Here is a 20,163-nt window from a genome sequence, read left to right as displayed (position 1 = left end):
CACTCCTCACCTCCAGTTCTTTTAGAAAACATTCTCCATAGTTCAGTAAAAAATCTGCTAAGTCAGAGGTAGGATACATTTAAAATTAGATTTCTGTTTAGCTTTCCCTTAAGAAGCCTGGCTGGTTGTGGTTCTACTGACTGTCATTCTATTCCTGCAGTTATTCTCCCTGTGACTCAGCTACCCTATCCCCTTCCCAAACTGCCTTCCTCTCCAGCTTCTCCAGGTCATTTCTTGAGATAAAGAAAACTTCAGTTCACAGGTATTCCGACCTAATTTCTGACAACACCTCAAAATGTACTTCTATAAACAATTTACTGGCGACAAAATAAAATTCACTGCTACTAATTTATAGTTTGGGGGTTTGTTTGGGTTTGTTGTTCTTTTGTTTTCCTTGCATCAACACCACTTAATATGCAAGAAAATTAATACACACTCCAGAAGAAAAGAAGAAACAAAAGCCTAGGTCCTTTCCAAGAGGCCAACAAGGAGAGGGCAAAAATATGCTCTTCCTCCTACAGATTCCCAACTAAGGCTCACCTTGTAACATTGTTTGACAAGAAAGTGCCTGATAAATATCACAACCCTCACAACCCAGATGATCTAATTACTTCACAGGAACTGATCCTGTGAACATCCATATGCAAACAGCACCCAGACACCTGAGGAGAAAGGATGCATTCGAAAAAACTATGCACATCTTTCAGAAACTGAGTTATTGCCCCTTAGCCTCTGAGGAATTGTTCTTGAATTTTTTGTTGAAGCAATAATTTCATTCTCAGCTACCTTGTATGGAATGTGTTTATGTCAGATCAACCTCTGTATAACGATAACCATCACATTCATTATGTCTTTGCAATTTTTAGAAACGCCAAAAACTCGCTATGGAAAAAGACTCACTGGAAATCCAACATTATGTCTATCTGCTTTTGTCATAGCAAAGCAACTGTGTGGGCAGCCCAGCTGAGCAACTGCATGTCTTGCTTCAAGGGTTAAAAAAAATTAAAACAATCACAACATAAACCAGCTATGAAATACATGACATAAAATCCTTCTACCTTACAGGCCACATGAAGCAGTCAAGCATTTATGAAAGTGGGGAAGAGACAGGCAAAGAAAACTTAAATCCAGGGTGGGCTTGTTACCCTGGGGCTGTTTGGTACAAGATATACCTGAGCACTCAATGATGGGCCGGCAGGGATAGAGGAAGGTAGATTAAAACACCACTTGGGTTTTTTTCCTCAGGATTCTCTGTCTGAACCATTAAGCAGCACGACTCGAAACAGATACGCTGCCACGGTGTGCGCCGCGGCCCCTCACTCCGGGGAGCTCACCCCGCCGGCCGTCGCTCCGCCTCGCTCCCGGCAGGAGCGCCGAGGCGGGGCGGGAATGGAGGCAGCTCCATGACCACCAACTGCCCGGGGCGAGCCGAGTCACGGCCCAGACAGGCATCCCCCGGCTGGGGGAGGCCGCGGCCAAACGGGGCCTCGCCGGCTCCCAGCCCGTCCTTCACCGCCCCCTGACCAGAGCGAAGCCCCCCGGCCCCGCGGGACGCGCCCCTCCGGCGGCGGCTCCCGCAGCCGGGCAGGCGCCACTCGGCGCGAGGGAGGGGACCGGGGGAGGGCCGGGAGGAAGCAAGAGCGGAGCGGAGAGGCGGGAGTCGAGGGACACCCGCGCCCCCTCACCTGGCAGCCCTTCTTGTGGTGGAAGCCCACCACCACGATGTGCAGCACCGGGCCCCGCTTCTCCATGGAGCAGCCCGGCGATGGCCGTGCCGGAGGATGCCGCCGTGCCCGGGCTCTCGCTCCGCCCCCCGGGGTCCGGCGGGGACGCAGCCCCGGCCGCCTGCGCTTCCGCACCGCCCGGCCCGGGAGGGCGGGCACGGCCCTCAGCACCGCCCTCCGCCCGCCCTTCTCGGCGCGGGTCGCGGAACTCAGGATCTGTTGGGGTGGGAAGGGCCTCCGCGACCGGCGAGTCCAGGTCGTACAGATTAGTGGCAGCCCAGAAAGAACGCTAGGAGTTGTCTCAGTACATTTTAGAGAGGTTAGTTGCTGGAGGTTAAAACTGAGGAAAAAAATCCAGGTAAGGCTTCTTCCCTCAAGGGGCTAAACCTCCGAGAAAAGGAGGGGGCACCTCATCGCTCTCTCCAAGCACCTGAAAGGAGGCTGTGGCCAGGTGGGGGCCGGTCTCTTCTACTGGGCCTGCAGTGAGAGGGCAAGAGGGAATGGCCTTAGGATGAGACAGGGGAGATTTGGATTACATATTAGAAAAAAAAAAAAAAAAAATCAGTATTAGTGTGGTCAGGCATTGAAACAGGCTGCCCAGGAAGATGGTGGAATCACCATCCCTGGTGTGTTTACGAGGCCTCTGGCTCTGGATGATGTGAGTTAGGTGTTACAGTGGCAGTGCTGGCTGGGCACATGGACTGGATGATCCTAAATGTCTCTTTCAACCTTGATGATGATTCTATGATTCTATAAACATGTCTTAGCATACCCTAGAAAGAAGGCAGTTCAAATACTTGTCCAAGACCACGGGCAAATTTGGTGTGAGAGAAAAAAATATTTTTAAAACTGTATCTTACTGCACTCACACCATGCTCCCTCTTTTCAAGTCTGTCTGCTTGAATCAACAGCAGTGGTAGAGGCTGTACTCTTTAATAATTAAGATTCTCTGTGGAAATTGGAGGAAGATAATTTTTTTGAAAGAATTATAAAAGAGTAGTGCTTAAAGAAAATCTCATCACTAACACAGTACCCAGGGGCTCAAATTATAACAATACAGCATATAATCACATATTGTTTTTCAACTTCCACAGAAGTGTTGTTACAGAAAACATGTACTGCTGGGAACACAGGATAAGCTACAAGGAGCAATCCTTCTGGCAAAGGAATGGTTTCTTATTTGTATTAGCCTGTAACTGACAGTATAGTTTACTATAATTTAAAAACAGAAAATTGCATGCAATATTGTCCATTATCTCCTGCAATAATGAGATATCCCCCAAAAGATTCATGTGAGTGTTTATGGTTCATTCTCATTTCATTCAGGAAACTGCAGTCTGACATCACTCTTACTGATATGGATTATGCATTATAGAGGCATCTCGGTGATACTACTGGATAATGGTGGCTTATGGCTTCTCTGAATAGATTATTAGATGGGGTTTTTTCTGCTTGAAATTCTTTCCTGCTAAAGCAATAAAAATGTTGAACTGACAGCATCAGTCTAGTCTAGGAAAATGAACTAGTTGATATAATCTGTATTGTTTTCACAGTTCACACTGTGTGCATTTATGAGAAAGAAAGGCAAGTGAGAGCTGCTATGAAACAGCTCTCAGAAGAATCTCAGAGTTTTCCTAAGGGAATTTTCTTTCTCCATACACAGCTAACAAATAGCAATGAAAACTCAGCCCTACACTTCTTCTATTACTCAGAGACTTTGCTTAAGAGCCACCAGCTATAATATCATTACCATAGTAATAGTCATTTGTTAGTCATTCTTCCAGTCATAGCAATACGGCAGAGTTCTCAGCTTATGTGCACTGAGACTTCTAGAGATGGATAACCTTTCCCTGGGCAGTACAGTAGTTTATGTCTGGAAGTAACACTAGTGCTAAGCAGTGCCCATGGCAACTGATAGCTCCCCTCTATTTGTTAGGTATAGCCCAGCTTCCTAAAGAACAAAACTCTGAATTTGTCTAGACAAGCACGTGAATAAAAAATAAATGTCCTTTGCTTTCTGTTGAAGAAAAGCATAGATGAAATCCTGGCATGGATCTGAGGTTTGTATCTAATTTCTTCTGGATGGCAAGCTCACTTCATGTTGGCAGGATGTTTTCTTTGAAGATCTTATCCAAAATGAATGCAGTAATTCCCCTAGAAAGTTAAAATAATCTCTTTTTTTTTGCCATCAACAAGACCAAATATAATTTGAATTGTACATTTAGTTGCATTAGGGCACCATGATGTAGGAGGCAGTGTTCCAAACAGGCTTCCTCATGGAAAATACTGTATTTGATCCTGTGGGAATGATGAGATTGATAGGACTCTCAAGCATGCAAGCAAAAGAGGGGAGCCTGGATTGTTAGGGAAGTTTGCAGACACAAATGCAATGTGTCTTCTCCTTCAGCTTTAAAGAGGCTTAGATTTGGATGGCAGAAACATTGCTCTCAAATCCTGACTGTTCTCCCCACACAATCTCTTGTCCTGACCACTGCTGACATTTTCACTGCCCCAGGGTCCCCGCTCACTTTGGCTGGAAGGGCTTGCAGACCTCTAACTTGCTTCTTCAGGTCGGATGAGACATGTTTGAAGAAGATAACTGGTCAGAATTGTTTCCTTAGAAAATATTGATTGTGAGTAGTAAAGCAGAGATCTGTCCCAGTGGGTTGTGAGGGGAGCAGAGACAAGCTTGAGACCCCAGGTGCAGCTGTTAATTATTTGTGAAGTAGACACTGCTCTTTGGGGCCCCTGATCCAAATGCTCCCCCTCCAAATACTAGCCATGAAAGGTGATAATTTTGTTTGTAATTCTGTGCTATTTCCCTCAGAACCCCATTTCTACCGGTGTCCTTTGTGGAAGCTCTGGAGGTTGGCAACAGCAAGCACAAAAATCCTTATCACAACCTAATGCATGCTGCAAGTGTGACATGGACGGTCTGTTATCTTCTTTTCTCCTTTTCAAGACTGACATAGCACTAAGTGCAGGAGACAGCACTGACAGGAACGGATTGAAGGCTTAAACAAAAAGAAATAATGAGCATATGGTACATTCCCACAGTGGTTGTCAAGACAGACAACAAATATCTTTGAAGGTGGGCTAGAGAAAATGAAAGCAGACAGATTCCAGAATGATGATCAACCACTACAGTTTGGGATTGGCTGGCAGCTCAGAAAGTTGCTGGTCCACTCAGTAGGAAGAGTAAAGGTAGTGAAAGCTCAATCTGTCCAGGATACACATGTATCTCATTCTGATCCTTTTCTTACTCCTGGTTATTGCCACAGCCACAAAAGGAAATAAAATGGTCTTTAGTCTGATCCTGTGCGTGTGACAGATTTTTGGCACCTGTTATTAGTTTCATCTTCTCCCAGCATCTCATTTGCCCTTGGTCCCTGCATTGGCAGAAGTGTAGGGGCAAAGGTATCAGTGAAAGGGAGGTTCCTCTGTTGAGTGTTTTGTGCTGTTCTCTTGTTACACCTTGGCCATTCAAGGGGTTGCTCTTTTTGTGGCTGGTACCTGAAAACATGCACTTCAGTTCTTTTGTGCTTCATTTCACTGGGGTCTCTTTGCTAACAAGTATGCAGAAGCAGCCAAGGGAAGCACTTCCAGGTGCAGGGATCTTTGCAGTACAGAGCAGGCAGATGAACCCAGATCAGCAGAAGCTAAGGCTGTTACTGCAGCCCAAGCCTTCTTGAACATTCAGTCATTCCATTCAAGCACAGTCATTCTAAGCTCTGTAGTGAGGAACTGCTGAAGAAGAGGAATGAGATAAACCCATGGTTGAACATGTTTTAGCCCAACCAAATGCCAGCATTGTTTCTTAGATGGCCTATACAAAATCCCCATAAAAGTTGCCAGTCAACATCACTGGTGGCAATGTGTGTTGGTAATGCCTTTTTCTGCACAGCTTGCTGAGGAACCTGAAGAAGTGACGCTGCCAGCGTGTACCGTGTGGTGGAGCAGAGGACAGAGAGGTGCACTCTCACAAGGCATAGCACAGCTCCTGCCAGGTCTTTTAGGTCAGTTTCAACTACTGTAGAGCTGCTTATGCTCAGGAACAGCCTTTGTGCATATTTGTGTCTTTCTGCACTCCCTTGATTGCCACATGGATGTTGTTTTCAGTTATGAGGACAGACCTGGATGCCCTTCCCTGAGGGCATGCTCCAGTGCTTCCTGTAAACATGTCCTGAGTCTCCTGTCTTGAATTTAGACTCCACCTGTGCCTTGTGTTTACTGAAATAGATTTGGAAGGAGTCAGGCTTTATCCATCTCAAGAGTTGATCTAGACGATTTTGATGGAATTTTGTCACTTGTTCCTGCTTGTGTCTGAAGTAAATAGAAATTAGGTTGAATTTGCCACCAATACAGCTGCCTACACAAATTAATCCGTTAATCCTAAATTGGTTACTGCTGCTTTTAGGGCCATTAGTTAATGAAAATGCACTGCAGGCTGTCTCCAGTGCATAGACAAATACAATGTTGAGGAATGGAAATTGCAATGGATCCCATTTTTCACTCTCAAACTATGGAAGAAGGGCAGTTTTCCCTTGGGGCTACTCTGTTCTGGAAACTGCCTGGGTGGAGCAGCTGCCCAAGTGCAGCAGCCCTCCTGCCTGTGTGTGTTCCAAACAGCCTCTTCCCAGCTTGCTTCTTCCTGGTCTGTTAGTCATTAGCTGTGTCATTCCAGTGCTCTGCTTTCACCACTTGTCTAGATATGGAAGATGATAGTGGCTTTTGAAGTGTCCACTGGTGTCATGGGAGAAGGCCATTACATCCCTTCTTCCTCTTTGTAATGGGACAGATTCAATGATGAATATTTCCTCTGTCTGTGGCTCACTAATATTGCATCTCTGCTGTGACAGATCTGGTCTTTTTCTGCAGGCCTTGAGGACAATTAATGGACAAAATCCATAATTTCAGTGTTTACTTACTTTTACTCCTTTTACTTACACTGGACAATTCCCAGCTCTGTCAACATTACTTTTGTCCTCTCCTTAGGTGCAGTCAGGGTTCAATACAGCTGGGCCACCTGCAACGGGTTAGACTTTTTCCATACACTCAGCTGATGGATGCCAGGTTATTTTTCTGCATTTTGTAAACTTTTTGGGTGACCCAGGTGAAAGACTCTGGTGACAGTTACCCCACCTGGAGTACTGCATCCAGCTCTGCAGTCTCCAGCACAGGAAAGACAGGGACCTGTTGGAGTGAGTTCAGAGGAGGACCACCAAGATGATTAGAGGGATGGGGCCCCTCTCCTATGAAAGACTGAGAGAACTGGGGCTACTCAGCCTGGAGAAGGCTTTGGGGTGCCCTAATTGTGGCCTTCCAGTACCTGAAGGGAGCCTACAAGTTCTTGTAGTGACAGGACAAGGGAGAACGAGTTCAAACTGAAAGAGAGTAGGTTTCGATTAGTTATTAGGAAAATATTCTTCACTGTGAAGATGATGAGGCACTGGAACAGGTTGCCCAGAGAAGTTGTGGATGTCCCAATCCTGGGAGTGTTCAAAGCTGGATGGGGCTTTGAGTAACCTGGTGTAGTGAAAGGTGTCCCTGCCATGCCAGGGGGGTGGAACTAGATGATCTTTAAGGTTCCTGTCAACCCACTCCATTCTATGGTTCTGAGTTGTCTTGCTGACATACTAATGCTTTGCAAAAATCCGTGTTTAGTGAAACAGCCTTTAGGAAAAAATCTTAGGTGGTGTAAATAAACGTGGGATATTTCCCATGGCTCCTAACTGCCCCTACCGCTTCAGCAGCTCACTGCCACACAGTACAGTTTTCCAAATGGCACCTGAGCACGTAGAAAACACAAAGGCAAAGTTAAAAAAAAAAGAGAAAACATCGGCTTCAGCGGGTTCCGCGGCGCATGGGTCACGTGGGCGCGCCGCCGCCAATCCGAGCGCGCCGCGGGCGCTCGCGAGGCTTCGGTCTCCATGGCAACGCGGGGCCCGCAGCCGTCCGAGCGCCGGCGGAGCGGCCGCCATGGTGAGTAGCGGGAGGGGGCCCGCCCGGCATTCCCGCTTCATCCCGGCATGAAGCCGCTCCGCCTCGGGCGGCCGGCCCGCAGGAGAGGCAGGGGTACGGTCTGTCGTCATGCGGGAGCTGCTTGGGGCAGCTGCGGCCGCCACCTGCCCTCCTGGGCATCCCTGCCATCCCCGCGGAGACTCCCAGGGTTTGGGGTTTTTGCGGGATCCAGTGGTCAGATGGCTTATCTGCGTATCAGCGTGGCTGACTCGGAATCACAAGTGGCCTGTGCTTACGTGTTTATTTACTAGTGTAATTTCCTTTCTCTCTGTAATGAACAGAAGCTTTTCAACTAAGAAAACCCTCCAGCAACAGCAAAGACATTAATTTAGCTTTCTATATGATCTCTCATCTGCAATATGTGGGACTTTGTGGGCGACATGAGTCTTGCAGCCACACTATGAGAGCTGATTTTATTTAGCGCTGGTGCTTCTTTCTCGGCTGCATTTAGTTTCTAGAGTATTGATTGTTCATCCAGGTATCCCAGGATAGCATTGTAACTGGAGCTTCCCTAAGGACAAGGTGATCAGATGAACTGTTTTGTCTGAGTTACTGTGCTGCTATCTCTCCCCAACATCAGCCAAGCTAACAAAGTGCATTGGACTAAATGAAATGGACCTGCCTTTCCATCAGCTCTCCAGGGACTGTGGTGATAAACTCCCACTCCCCTGTTGTGCTTCCTTGTCATTCATGCTACCTGCATGAGCTGTGTAGTTCTGATGTGATTGCCCATGCCAATAATTCTTTGAAATAGAGGCATGCATGAAAGGGCTACTTAGCCACGTCTAAAATTGCTTCCTTCTTAATTTGCCCTGGGTTGTTTCTGGGTGTCCTGTTTTAGGGCTGTTGAGAAACAAATTCAGATTATCACTCAAGATCTTCTTCATTAAAAACAGCATGGCCAGCAGGCTGAGGGAAGTGATTCCCCCCTCTGTTTTCATGAGACCCCCATCTGGAGTGCTGGATACAGTTCTGGTGTTTCCAGCACAGTAAGGACATGGAGGTGTTGGAGCAAGTCCAGAGGAAGGACATGAAGCTGACAAGAGCACTGGAGCACTTCCCCTATGAAAACAGACAAGTTGGGGACGTTTAGCCTGGAGAAGAAAAAGTTGTGGAGAGACCTCATAACAGCCTTCCAGAGAGGGACTGCAGCAATAGTTCAGGGCACTAATTGAAAGAGAGTAGGTTCAGATTAGATTAGATGTACAGAAAAAAAATCATTCTTGTGAGGGTGGTGGGGTACTGCAACAGGTTGCCATGGGAAATTATGGGTGCCCCATCCCTGGCAGTGTTCAAAGCCAGGTTGGAGGGAGCTCTGAGTAACCTGGTCTAGTGGGAGGTGTGCCTGCCTGTGGCAGGAAACTAGATAGTCTTTGTGGAGTTGAAACTAGATAGTCTTTAAGGTCCCTTCAAACACAAACATTCTACGATTCTGTGAGAAGTCTCAGGAGTTTACATAAAAAAGTAACAAACATAGCATACTTCCCTCTGGGTTTTTTGTTAGTACATCTATGGAAGATAGATAATTCAGCTACATTATGCATGTGTAATGTAATACCAAGATATATTTATCCAAGAGCTTCGTCTCCTGTACAGTCCTTCTGGTTCTGATCCTCTCTTTGCCTCTGTCTCTCTGATTTTGTATGACTTTTTTGAGGTTACTTGAATCCTTGTTTCCAAGTACTGGAACTTTCTCACCCACTTATGAGAGGTGCATAGGGACTCAATATATGAAAATATGTTTGTCTTTCACCATGCTAGTTAGAACCCTGTGAAAGCAATCACAGTCAGAAGGCAAGTATTCACAGTAGTTATGCTCATTTTTCCTTATGTTTGTCTTTGTGCTTGTATCCTCCTCCACAGGCAGAGCTGGGCGTTAATGAGCACCACCAGAACGAAGTGGTCAGCTACATGCGCTTCGCTCGTTTCAAGCGTGGCATGTGTCTCAAAACCGTGGATTCTTGTTTCCAGGACCTCAAGGACAGCAGGTGCTGTGTGGGGTGGTGCTGAGCAAGAATAAAGCAAAATATGCTAGCAGCAGTGGCAGGTTTGAATACTTTATGGGGCAACTTTTCTCCATTTAGGTTTGTATGTTCTTGTATTTTCCAGAAGTTACAAGTCAAATGCTTTTAAACCCATGTTTGTCAAATTCTTAGGAATTAACAGAAATATTGACAGCGTGACATTGCTGCATATCTTGCTTCTGATATGTAAATTTGATGCAAGGCTGTAGCTGAATTAATATTTGTGATTTTAATGATTTAAAGAGAAAATTCAAATACAGTAACCAATTAGTAATGCTGTGGACATCTAATAACGACTGACGGTAGATGTTTTTAGAAAACATTGCATTGTATGAGTGGTTCCTGTGTAGTGAGATCTCATAACAAGGCAGAATTGTTACCTTTATCATACCTGCATCACCTGGACCTCTCTGTTTAGACTTGTTGAAGAGACCTTCACAGTTGACGAGGTGACAGACATGCTGGATGGACTGCAGAGCGTTGTACACAGCGAAGTGGAGTCAGAGCTCATAAACACAACTTACACCAATGTTTTACTTCTGCGGCAGCTCTTCTCACAGGCTGAGAAATGGTACCTGAAGTTACAGACAGACGTCTCTGACTTGGAGAATCGGTAACAGCTGTTGGACTATACTTGCAACAATAAGAATACTTCAAAGTGTTGACTATTTGCATTCTTTTCCTAACCACAGAAACCTATTCTTTTACTAATGTATCAATGATAGATTAGTGTCATTGATTAGCATTGGTCAGCTTCAATGTTTCCATCTGTAAAATAGCAAGATACAAAATAATTTCAAAATTGTGAGCAAGATGTTTTATTAGTAATATTCTTATTTGAATTAATCATTTCAGAGCAGGTCACTGGACTCAATTAAAAAGCTTTTGTTATCTGGTTAGATTATATTTTAATTAAGGATGCTAAATCTATTGTAATGCATGTATCATGCCATTACATGACATGATCTGTTGCATTTATGATATTTGTGTAGGACTTCATTCTGTACTTCTAACAAGAATTTTACATGCAAGAAAAAGCATAGCACCAGCTTGGTAAAATGTGTTTCATAACACATTTTAGTAAAGAAATGCCTCCTTATATTTTTCTTTGGTAAATAAATGCCTCTTTATTTTTTTTTCCAAGAGAATTATTGGACCAGGTTGCTGAGTTTGAAAAGTCAGAATATACATCTTCAAGCAAAAAGGTAGAATTTTATTTTAATCAAATCATAATTAAATGTCCTGCGGAGTCATGACAGATGTTTAAAATGCTTAGTGTTGACTCTTTGTGCTTATGAGAAAACCAAAACCCCACCCTTTTTTTTTTACAAAACAGTCTTTGAAACTCTCCAAAAAGTCACATTTTGCATTTTGGCACCAAGACTCCCTCTGAAGTGCCTTGACTGTTTCCAGAGTGTCTGTTCTGCCCTTCTGGGGTGTGCCTCACACACCTCATCCCAAGGTCAGCCAGACCAGGAATATGTGGCAGTGTCAGCTTCTGGGTTCCCTTCCCCTGGCACCAGGGCTGAGACTGGGAAATTCGCTTGTCCCAACATGGATCCAAGAGCTGAGAAGATTACACAGTACAGATATCACTCTAGTTTGTCTTGCATGAATATAGTTGCAAACCTTGTTTGGTTTGTAGCATAAAGATGTATATATATATATATATATATATATATATATATATATATATATATATATATATATAAAATAATTTTTCATACCTTAAATGAGAAAATTATTTGGAGCTTTGTAAATACTTTTTACTCTTACAATCACTCAAATATTATGTTCTTCTTGCTACTTTTTTCTTTTGGTTGCTGCAGGATTGTCAATGTTCTCTAGAACCACATTTGCAATACTTTTATGTCTCTCTGCAGTATTTTTGTTTAACTTAAGCTCAAAGTGAAGCTCGTAACTTAGGAGCCATGGAAGCAGTAAAAAAGAACTTGAAATAAAAGGTTATTAATTTGCTTTGCAAAAGAAAGCTGAATTGACTATCAGTAGCTATTGTACAGGCTAAAGGAGTACTTTTCTTCCCCCTAGAAATATCTATAATTAAATTTTTTCACCTTTATTATTTCTTTAGTCCACTGCAGATCCCATTAAACCAAAACTTGCTCCATTAAATGAAGGTGGATCAGAGCTGCTAAACAAGGTAAGAACTTGACTGTTCAGGCAGTTGTGGTCAATGATCATTCTGTTTATGCAAATGAACTGAATAACTATACAGTAATATTTGTATAATGTGTCTGTCATTATACAGACATCACAGTAATATATCAGAGAATGCAAAGTAAAATACTAGTAAATTAATAAACATTGTACAGCATCAGAAATTTATTGTGCACTTATGATCTCTAACATGTATTGCAGTATCAACCCTTCTTTTGCAAAGACAGTTTGGTCTTTGTAGTAATTTATTTTTCCATTTAATGAAGTAAAATAGTAAATTAGTTCCATACAGCTAGCTGCTACTTCAACAAAGAATTAAATTTAAATATGCAGCTGGCTGAAATTACAAGGTTATTGAACATTTTCTGTATCACTTGAAGTCAGTCTTATTACATCCATTCTTTTTTGTTTTGTAAGTTGGTTAATTTCCTCCTGAAGAAACAGGCAATTAAAGAATTTGGAATTTACTGGTTTTGAAAACATTTGATTTCTCATTTGCTAAACACTTCCAGAATTATGAAACACTTTCTAGTACTTAATATTATCAATAGTTTTTATTAGGTATTGTACTTATTTCGTTCACCTGCACTGTTCAAAAATGTCACACTTCTTACAATACCCTTTTAAGTTTTTGATAATCAAGATAATTAGCAAGGGGTTCTATTTTCTGTTTTGTGTCCTGCATTCCTAATGTTGAGTACAATGTCTGTCTCAAATTGTTGTTATTCACTACAATAATTAAAGCATTCGAGAATTCAGACTTGTGTTTTGTTTATAGGCTAATGTAGTTATCTTTCAAAAATAATTTCAAACTCGTAACAGTTTTTTTTTAATATGTACAACTGTTGTCTTTTTTTTTTTCCCAAATCATTCAAAATTCTTGTGGTGAATTTACTCTGGCTGATAAAACACGGTATTTCCTGTGACACAGAGTAGGATATGCAGTAACCTGATATTTGTCTCTTTTGAAAAGGAACTGCAGATACATTCTCTACTTGCCTGTTGATTGAAAATATTAATTATGAGCAACAATGAGATTTGCATCCCTGAACATGCAATTTTTAATCACAAATCTTGTTACTAACAAGATACTGATCTCAATAATCTCAATGCAGTAAAGCATGTGTTTAAGTGAAAAGCCCTGTATGTTACAGTAGAACTGGAGACTTATTTGCTTTCTTACTGAGGCAAAAAACAACAATAAATAAATTAATTATTAATTTCTTATGAAGGCCATTTTTATAAGCATTTAGGATCTCTTTTGCTGTCCTAAGTTATGAAGTGTATTTCTTTCCTGAAATATTTGCAAAATCCAGAATGGCACCAGGGTGTGTTCACAAATATTTTCTTGTTCTTTAACCCAAAGACAGTTGCTCATCTCCAAGAAGAAAATGAAAAATTGAAGACCAGACTCAGGACCATAGAAACACAAGTAAGTTGCCCATAATCTCAGATGCTTAATGTTAGTTACATATTTTAAAATATCTAAATAAGAATCCCATGGTTATTATTATTATGTTTTCAGTTAAGATACATTTCTGAGGTTTTAAATTTTCAATGTATTGCAGGCTACTGCTGCCCTAGATGAGAAGTCCAAGCTGGAGAAGTTACTGAGGGATTTACAGATGATCCAAGGAGATCAGAAGGTAAATATAATTGTATCCCTTTGCTCCCATTTAACACAACTGTTGCTAGCACATCATGTTGGCATGTATGGTGTGTTCCTTTTCTAGCAAATGCAAGAGTTTTGAGTTAGTGTTGTTCCTGTTGACATTTTCTGTTCCTGCTAGTCTGTCAGTCAGCAGGTAATCCATAACATTAGTTGATGTTATGACGTATTCAGGAGCTATCAGGAAGTAGTATTCCAGAATTCATGTTTCCAGGGCTGATATTTGTATTAACAGACACAAATCTATGTCTGTTTGTTTCTCCATGTTTAAGAGTGATACCTAACCTGGTTTTTAGGGCAACAATAAAACACTAATTCTTTCACACATTTGTCACTTGATGTTGACATGAACAAGCCAGACTTGCTGCTTCTTTGATGTTTTTGTAGTTTTCCCTATATCAGCATACATAAAAATGTTTCACCGTTTATTTTTATTACTTGAGGTTCTTAATCTGTTTTGTAAATGAGGACTCCAGCATGGTCAGTTGCTGCTGGCAAAAAAAATGTAAGAAGCCTCATGTCATGTTGACACAAATAAATCTCTTCAGGTCACCTGAGTATTTTTCTAAGTTTCTGCCTTCATTTGTCAAGAATTAGAATTTTTCAAAGTTTGTTCACATGTAATTATGTCTTAAATTTAAAACGTTTCAGTTCAGGCTTTCAAAAAAATTAGAACACTTTAATCCCATTATTTTGAGTAATTGACTTAAAAATTCCTGCAATATTTACAGATTAGGAAGTAAGGTTCAAGATAATAAAACATTTCTATTTTAATTTTTATATTTTAATCCTGATTTCTTTTTATTTTGCTTTCTACCTGGTTTATGGTATGTACTTGGTTTTCTTAATATGTTAAAAGTTTACATTGTAGCTTTCAAAATTGTATTCAATAATATTTTTAATAGGCAACTTGATTAATCAGTCATGGCAAATATTTTCTTTCTCTGTTTTGTTAAACTTTAAATTATTAAAGGTTTAAAATATTAAAGAGGTGTATTAAATCCTGGATAATACTGTTCATAGTGTTAACAGATTGGAACCAAATCTCATCCTGCTTTTCTGGTTAAATATGAATTGGCCTCAGTGTCAGGACTGCTGAGTATCTTCTGCTTTCATGTCCTAATTTGCCCTCTGTAATCTGTCACTTCCTCTCGGTTGCTCATAAAGCAGTAGATTTCAAACTCTTTGAAGAAATAAATGACTGCCAAACCACAATTGGTTCTTAAGGATCAACTCAGCAGATTGATTTTTTTAGAAAATTAATAGTTAACAGATAGCTCCACATAGAAAGTGGGAGTCACAGTAGCTGGGAGTAACTGCTCTGTTCGATCCGTTTAATTTAAGGATATAGAATTTTTGCATAATTGACTTATGTCATGGTTAGAAAATAACAATTAAAATGTACGAAATGGATGTAGTGTTTTGAACACTGCAACCTTGGACTCTCTCTCAGAATTCAAAATAAGCTTTTCTTCTGTACAGGTACTACTATCAAGTGGTTTCCTATTCTCAAGTCTTATGTTCCAGATAGAAAAAAAGAACATGGATTTCTTAGGTTTTAGATTTTGTTGTTTTAAGGTGCTTCTGGTTCAGCCTCATTACACTTTTGAGTTTGAAATTGGGCTTTAAAACCTGAGAATGTTTTGTGTTTAGTTTTATTTAAATGAAAATCCTTAGAACAGTTACACAATTGTTATGTTTTATGACTCTGAGGTGATGTTCAGAAAAGTTTGAGTTGATTCTTCTCGTAAGGAAATGGGAAAGTTGCTTCACAACTTGGAACCTCTTCGTGTAAGACACCTGAGAATGGTGCAATGTTCAAACCTGGCTGAGAGTGTAAGCCTTAACACTTTCAGCCTTTCCTACCTGTCCTACACTAACAGCTTTGGAAATGTTTCAAAAACACATTGTAGCGTAGACATTCAGATCTTAAATGGTAATTTATTGTTTCTGTATGGTAAATAACTTCTTGTAATATGATTCATCCTCTGGCTCTAACTAGTTCTTAAAGAAGCAAAGTACAGGAACTTAAAATCTCATCTTGGCTGAGAAGACATTCCAGCCACCTTTAAAAAGCATTTATTAACAAGTTTTTAAGTTATAAATCAGTCTCTGCTCTAACTTCTTTTTTTAGTTGAAGCACTTCTCATTTAGGCTTTACAGGAGTAACTTGTACATCATTATTAAAAGTCAAGGTGTACCTACTTTGTGTGGAATTTTGCACTTAAAGTTTTAATTATTTCTTCTCTTGAATTTGACATATTTTAAATATTTCTTCTGTTGAAGAATAATGCAAACCAGGATATTACTGAACTGGAGAATAAAGTGGCAGCTTTGAAATCCCAGTTTGAGAAGACTTTGAATGACACTACTGCAAACCAAAAATTCTTGGAAGAAGACTTGGTGACAACAAAACATGATTTACTGAAGGTTCAGGATCAGCTATCCACAGCTGAAAAGGTTAGCATTTTATTGTAATGTGAAGATGCATTCCTTACTCACATTTTAACTGATTAGTAATTTAACAAGAACAAGCTACAGGATGCAGAGTTTACCAGGCCACACTTTTGCCCTTGTATTTTTGGTATTGCAGTGGAAAAGCACATTAAACAGAAAATAGTAAACCCACAACTAACTGCATGGTTATAACTAGATGAATATTAAAAAATTGACTATTTGTCTCAATAGAATTTTTTAAATGAAAAGCATATTCCCAGTCTTCTGAAGACTTTTAGCTTGATATTGTTAGAAAATGAAGTTGGGGTATCTGTGGCTGCCCCAGTAATCTCATTAGAATCTACCAGCTGACTTTATCTACATCTGAGTAAGTTACAGAAAATTAGTATTGCTAAACTTGAGAAGGAAAAGCAAGTTGTTTTTTAAAAAAAATATTTTTGTCTAGTCTTCATAATATGTAAATAATATGTTGATGTAATTATGTAGGAACTGGAGAAGAAATTTCAGCAAACAGCTGCCTATCGCAACATGAAAGAGATTCTCACTAAGAAGAACGAACAGATAAAAGATCTGCGTAGAAGACTTTCCAAGTAAGTGATGCTGCCCTGTCTGTCCCAAAAGATCCTTGTTCTGGATCCATGTTCTGCTCCCATTTTGTCTCTAAAACAGTCTATACATTTTCCCTTGAAAAGAACTTCTAATAGGCTGTGCCCTGATTTTTGACAAACCAGTCCTTTGAATGGATCTTTGGTGTGGTTAGGGCTGGTGTGTGCAACAGCAGCTGCCAGGTAGCGAGTAATGAGAGAATTTAGTATGGAGAGCATACAGGATATTCTTGGCTGTGGTAGATAAGGCCTCAGGTGCTACACAGAGAGATGTTCTAGGTGCTTTGGCAATTGTTTGGGTTTGTGGGTAGGTCATTCCTTCATTCTACTGTTTGGTAAACTGGTCAGTTTTAAAAGGAGAAAATAGTCTAAAAAGTAAATGCATTTGTCTGTGGCTTAAGTCGTACAGTAAATCTTGACAGAAATGTGTCACTCTTGAATGTAATTTATTGCTTTAGTTTCTTTAGAGACAAAATGTCCTTGAGGTATTTTCTAGTCTGTTTTAATTATTTTTCTATTTATTCTTTTCTAATCCTCAGATATGAGTCAGAGGACTGAAATATCAAAAAGCATCTGATCTCTCAGAAGTTGTCATGGAAAGAAGATGTAGGCTGGTATTATTTTTCAATAATTTTTGTTTTGAATGGTGTATTCTTTGCTTCTAGTGTTTAAAATAACTCTTTATTAATATTAATTTCACACTGAAACTCTTACCTTACTTCCTTGTAAATCTACAATTTATAGGTATTAGTTTCTGCAGTCATGTTTTTAATGGTTAACCATTGACATTCTTTGAGACATAGCAAACAGGACCTTGTTGAAGAACTGAGGACATTCCCTACAAAAAAGGGAGTTTATTTTTGTTAAAAAAAGCGGGGGGGAAAAGACCAAAAATATATGCATTAGAGTTATTGATGTCTTCAAGGTGGGAATTCCAGTTGTTACTTTTATGTAGTTAATGTAGTTATGAAGTAGCATTATATGTAAAAATTGCATCAGTGAAAGAGAGTAGGAGGAACAAAAAAGAAATGCTGATTCTGTAATGTTACTTCACACTGGACATGTCATAGCTCAGCAAAGTGTGGTCAGTAGCATTTTTCTAGAGGGTGTTCATTAGATAATGAGATAAATATGCTTTATAGCCAGAGTGCTGGACCCTTTCAAATAAAGTTGTGCTTTTTCACTTTACTTGATTTAAAGCAAATTTGAACATCAGAAGACAGATTCTGATTTTGCCAGTATTCTGAATATTGAGATGATAATCTAAATATGCATAGGAAAGTCAGTGGAGCAACGTTTTTGGGAGTAAAGTTATTTTAGATGTTTTCATCTCCTTTCTTAATGTAGCCTCATCAGAAAATAGCTTACTTCTCTTGAGTCTTCTACTTGTAATTCTCTGCCTTGCATTTGTTTGTCAGTCACCTAATAGTGCAATCTACTTGTTCATCTGTCCCTGTTCATATGTATCTTGTATTTTACTTCAAATAAAATACTATGTTTTCAAATATTTAATCTTTAAGGAGCTGGGTTTTTTTAATAGGAGTGTTTAGTATAGCTATTTTTTTAATATGTGTAGGACTGGGTGGCAGATCAGTAAAGAATCTTGCTAGAAATGAGAACATGTAAATTACAGATTCATGCTCAAAGCCACATCACATCAAACAGCTGTAAAAGAGAGTACCAGTGGCAGGGCTGATGGTGTTTGTGTTACAGAAACTGGCATTTAACAGTGTTTTTCTCAGGAGCTGCTTGAACTGAAATGGATCTTTTTTCCTCATTATTTCTTTAACAAGCAAAGCTGTTAAAATTGCTTAACTCAAATCTGCCATACATTTGCAGTCTGAGTTCTTCTTTTTTCTCTAAGTTTAAGTTTTCATGTTTTCTGTAAGTTCTCCTGTCTTTTGCCTCCCACTGGTTAAGTGAAGTTGGTTCGAGATAAAGTCCCATGCCTGTGGCAGGATATTATTGCTGTAGCACAATAATAGAGTGTTATGGGGTGGCATCCTCCTCATGAAGTGATAGTTAAGATAATGAAAAGTATTCTTTTGTGCCTTGTACAGTCCTAAAATGTGAAGTTCCTAACATTAAGTTCTTAATAGGCATGTACCAAAGAGCTTTTTGGCCTGTGTTTGCTAAGAACAATATGAGTACTTGTCTGGATGAATGTTGTGGGTTTTTTCTTCATAATAACTCTCACTTTAATGAGATCAATTGCTATTTCTAAAATGGCAGATAAAGGGTGAAGAAAGCCAGAGATTCTCATTACTCCTGCTGGTCTTCTCTTCTCCCCCAGTCTTTGACTCCAGAATATTGACTCTGTGATCAGCCTTCATTATCTGCTTAGAAACCATCTCAGCAAGAATGTACACTGTCAGCTTCAGTATATGGCTAGGTCTCAATGAAATAAGTTGGCTGTAGACAAGCATTGTTACACACCTTGTTATCTCCTCAAATGAGTAAGGCAAATCTTGTGAAGAACTGTGCAGTGCAAAATTGAAACTCAGACTTTGATTTCCTGCCTTGCAGATTGCTAGTTTAGTGAGTGTGTGATCACTGAGTTGCTCGCTTTTTGTGCTGCAAAATGGCTAATTAAAAGTCTTGTGTGGAGCTCTTGGTGATAAATACATCATCTTTGACAGGTGATGTACCTGTCAAAGAAAACCTGGAGCATTATACAGTTGTGATATTTTTTTCTTGAGATAGGTACAATATTTTGAAGATGGAAATGACATCTGAACCTCTCCTGACAGTGCCTGATGTTTCTAAACTTCACTTCTTTCCCTGAGGTGTAAATTCTAATACTCTTTTTATCAGCCTTTGTTCTTTTTACTGCTCAAAGAGACATCATCCATTTCTTCCACTTCAGTTGTTAATTCCCTAGGTATGCCTGATGGGAATGTTTAAAAAGAAGATTCCTGTATGACTAGCTGGCTTGTAGAAATCAGATCTCTTTCAGGCTGGTTGGGGTTTGTTTTTTGGTGTTTTTTTTTTTTGTTTTGTTTTTTTCTTGCATGCTGAAGAATATGGGAATGAAATTTAGGCATCTCAGCTTTGCTAGTACTGACTCTGACAGCCAACAAACAATCCTATGCTCCAACAGTGACTTCAGTAGTTGTTAATAAATGGGACAGCGGTCCTGCATGTTGCCATCTTAATGAGATCATATATTAACCAATGATCTTTAACTGTTCATAAAGTACTCATTAACCTGTTTTTCTCTTGTGCCTAATAGCCATTTTAAAAGATGTCCTAAGGTGAATACTAATACCTACATTGACACTTAAGCTGCAAGTGCACCTTTTTGTTTGGTATTGAGACTGATATATTGCACAGCTGAAATTTGGACATTTCCCACATACCTTGCTTTTGGGAAACCCAGTCATCTGCCAGGAGATTAGATTTCAGTCCAGCCAAAATGTTTGTAAGATTCCTTAGTTTTATTTCCCTCTTCTGGCATTATCAAGGACAGGTCTTGACTTCTATGT

General features: G+C 40.2%; 2 protein-coding genes across 5 annotated transcripts in view; one reads left to right on the top strand and one right to left on the bottom strand.

Annotated features, from left to right (window-relative positions):
* AVL9 (AVL9 cell migration associated) overlaps positions 1-1,821 on the bottom strand; it is a 41,709-nt gene extending 39,888 nt beyond the window's left edge. For both annotated transcript variants that reach the window (XR_008437155.1, XM_053977829.1), the window contains exon 1: positions 1,686-1,821. Coding sequence is in view for 1 of the 2 variants with exons in the window: in XM_053977829.1 (XP_053833804.1) it covers positions 1,686-1,751 (66 nt within the window). In the remaining variant the exon portion in view is untranslated. The remainder of the gene's footprint in view (positions 1-1,685) is intronic.
* Positions 1,822-18,185, top strand: LZTFL1 (leucine zipper transcription factor like 1). 3 transcript variants are annotated; one of them, XM_053977847.1, is made up of 10 exons: positions 1,822-2,082; positions 9,609-9,733; positions 10,188-10,382; positions 10,914-10,974; positions 11,862-11,930; positions 13,314-13,379; positions 13,516-13,593; positions 15,903-16,076; positions 16,560-16,663; positions 17,218-18,185. In XM_053977847.1, exons 2-10 carry the CDS (start codon positions 9,657-9,659, stop codon positions 17,234-17,236), a joined length of 843 nt encoding a protein of 280 aa, XP_053833822.1. In that variant the 5' UTR covers positions 1,822-2,082; positions 9,609-9,656; the 3' UTR covers positions 17,237-18,185. The 3 variants fall into 3 exon arrangements, with proteins under 3 accessions (XP_053833822.1, XP_053833829.1, XP_053833836.1); XM_053977854.1 differs by lacking the exon at positions 1,822-2,082 and adding an exon at positions 7,661-7,706; XM_053977861.1 differs by lacking the exon at positions 1,822-2,082 and adding an exon at positions 7,724-7,799.
* The last annotated feature ends 1,978 nt before the right edge of the window (positions 18,186-20,163 follow it).

Source organism: Vidua macroura, chromosome 1, assembly GCF_024509145.1.
Source record: "Vidua macroura isolate BioBank_ID:100142 chromosome 1, ASM2450914v1, whole genome shotgun sequence".
Classification (NCBI taxonomy): domain Eukaryota; kingdom Metazoa; phylum Chordata; class Aves; order Passeriformes; family Viduidae; genus Vidua; species Vidua macroura.
This window is presented reverse-complemented; position numbering and strand designations above follow the sequence as displayed.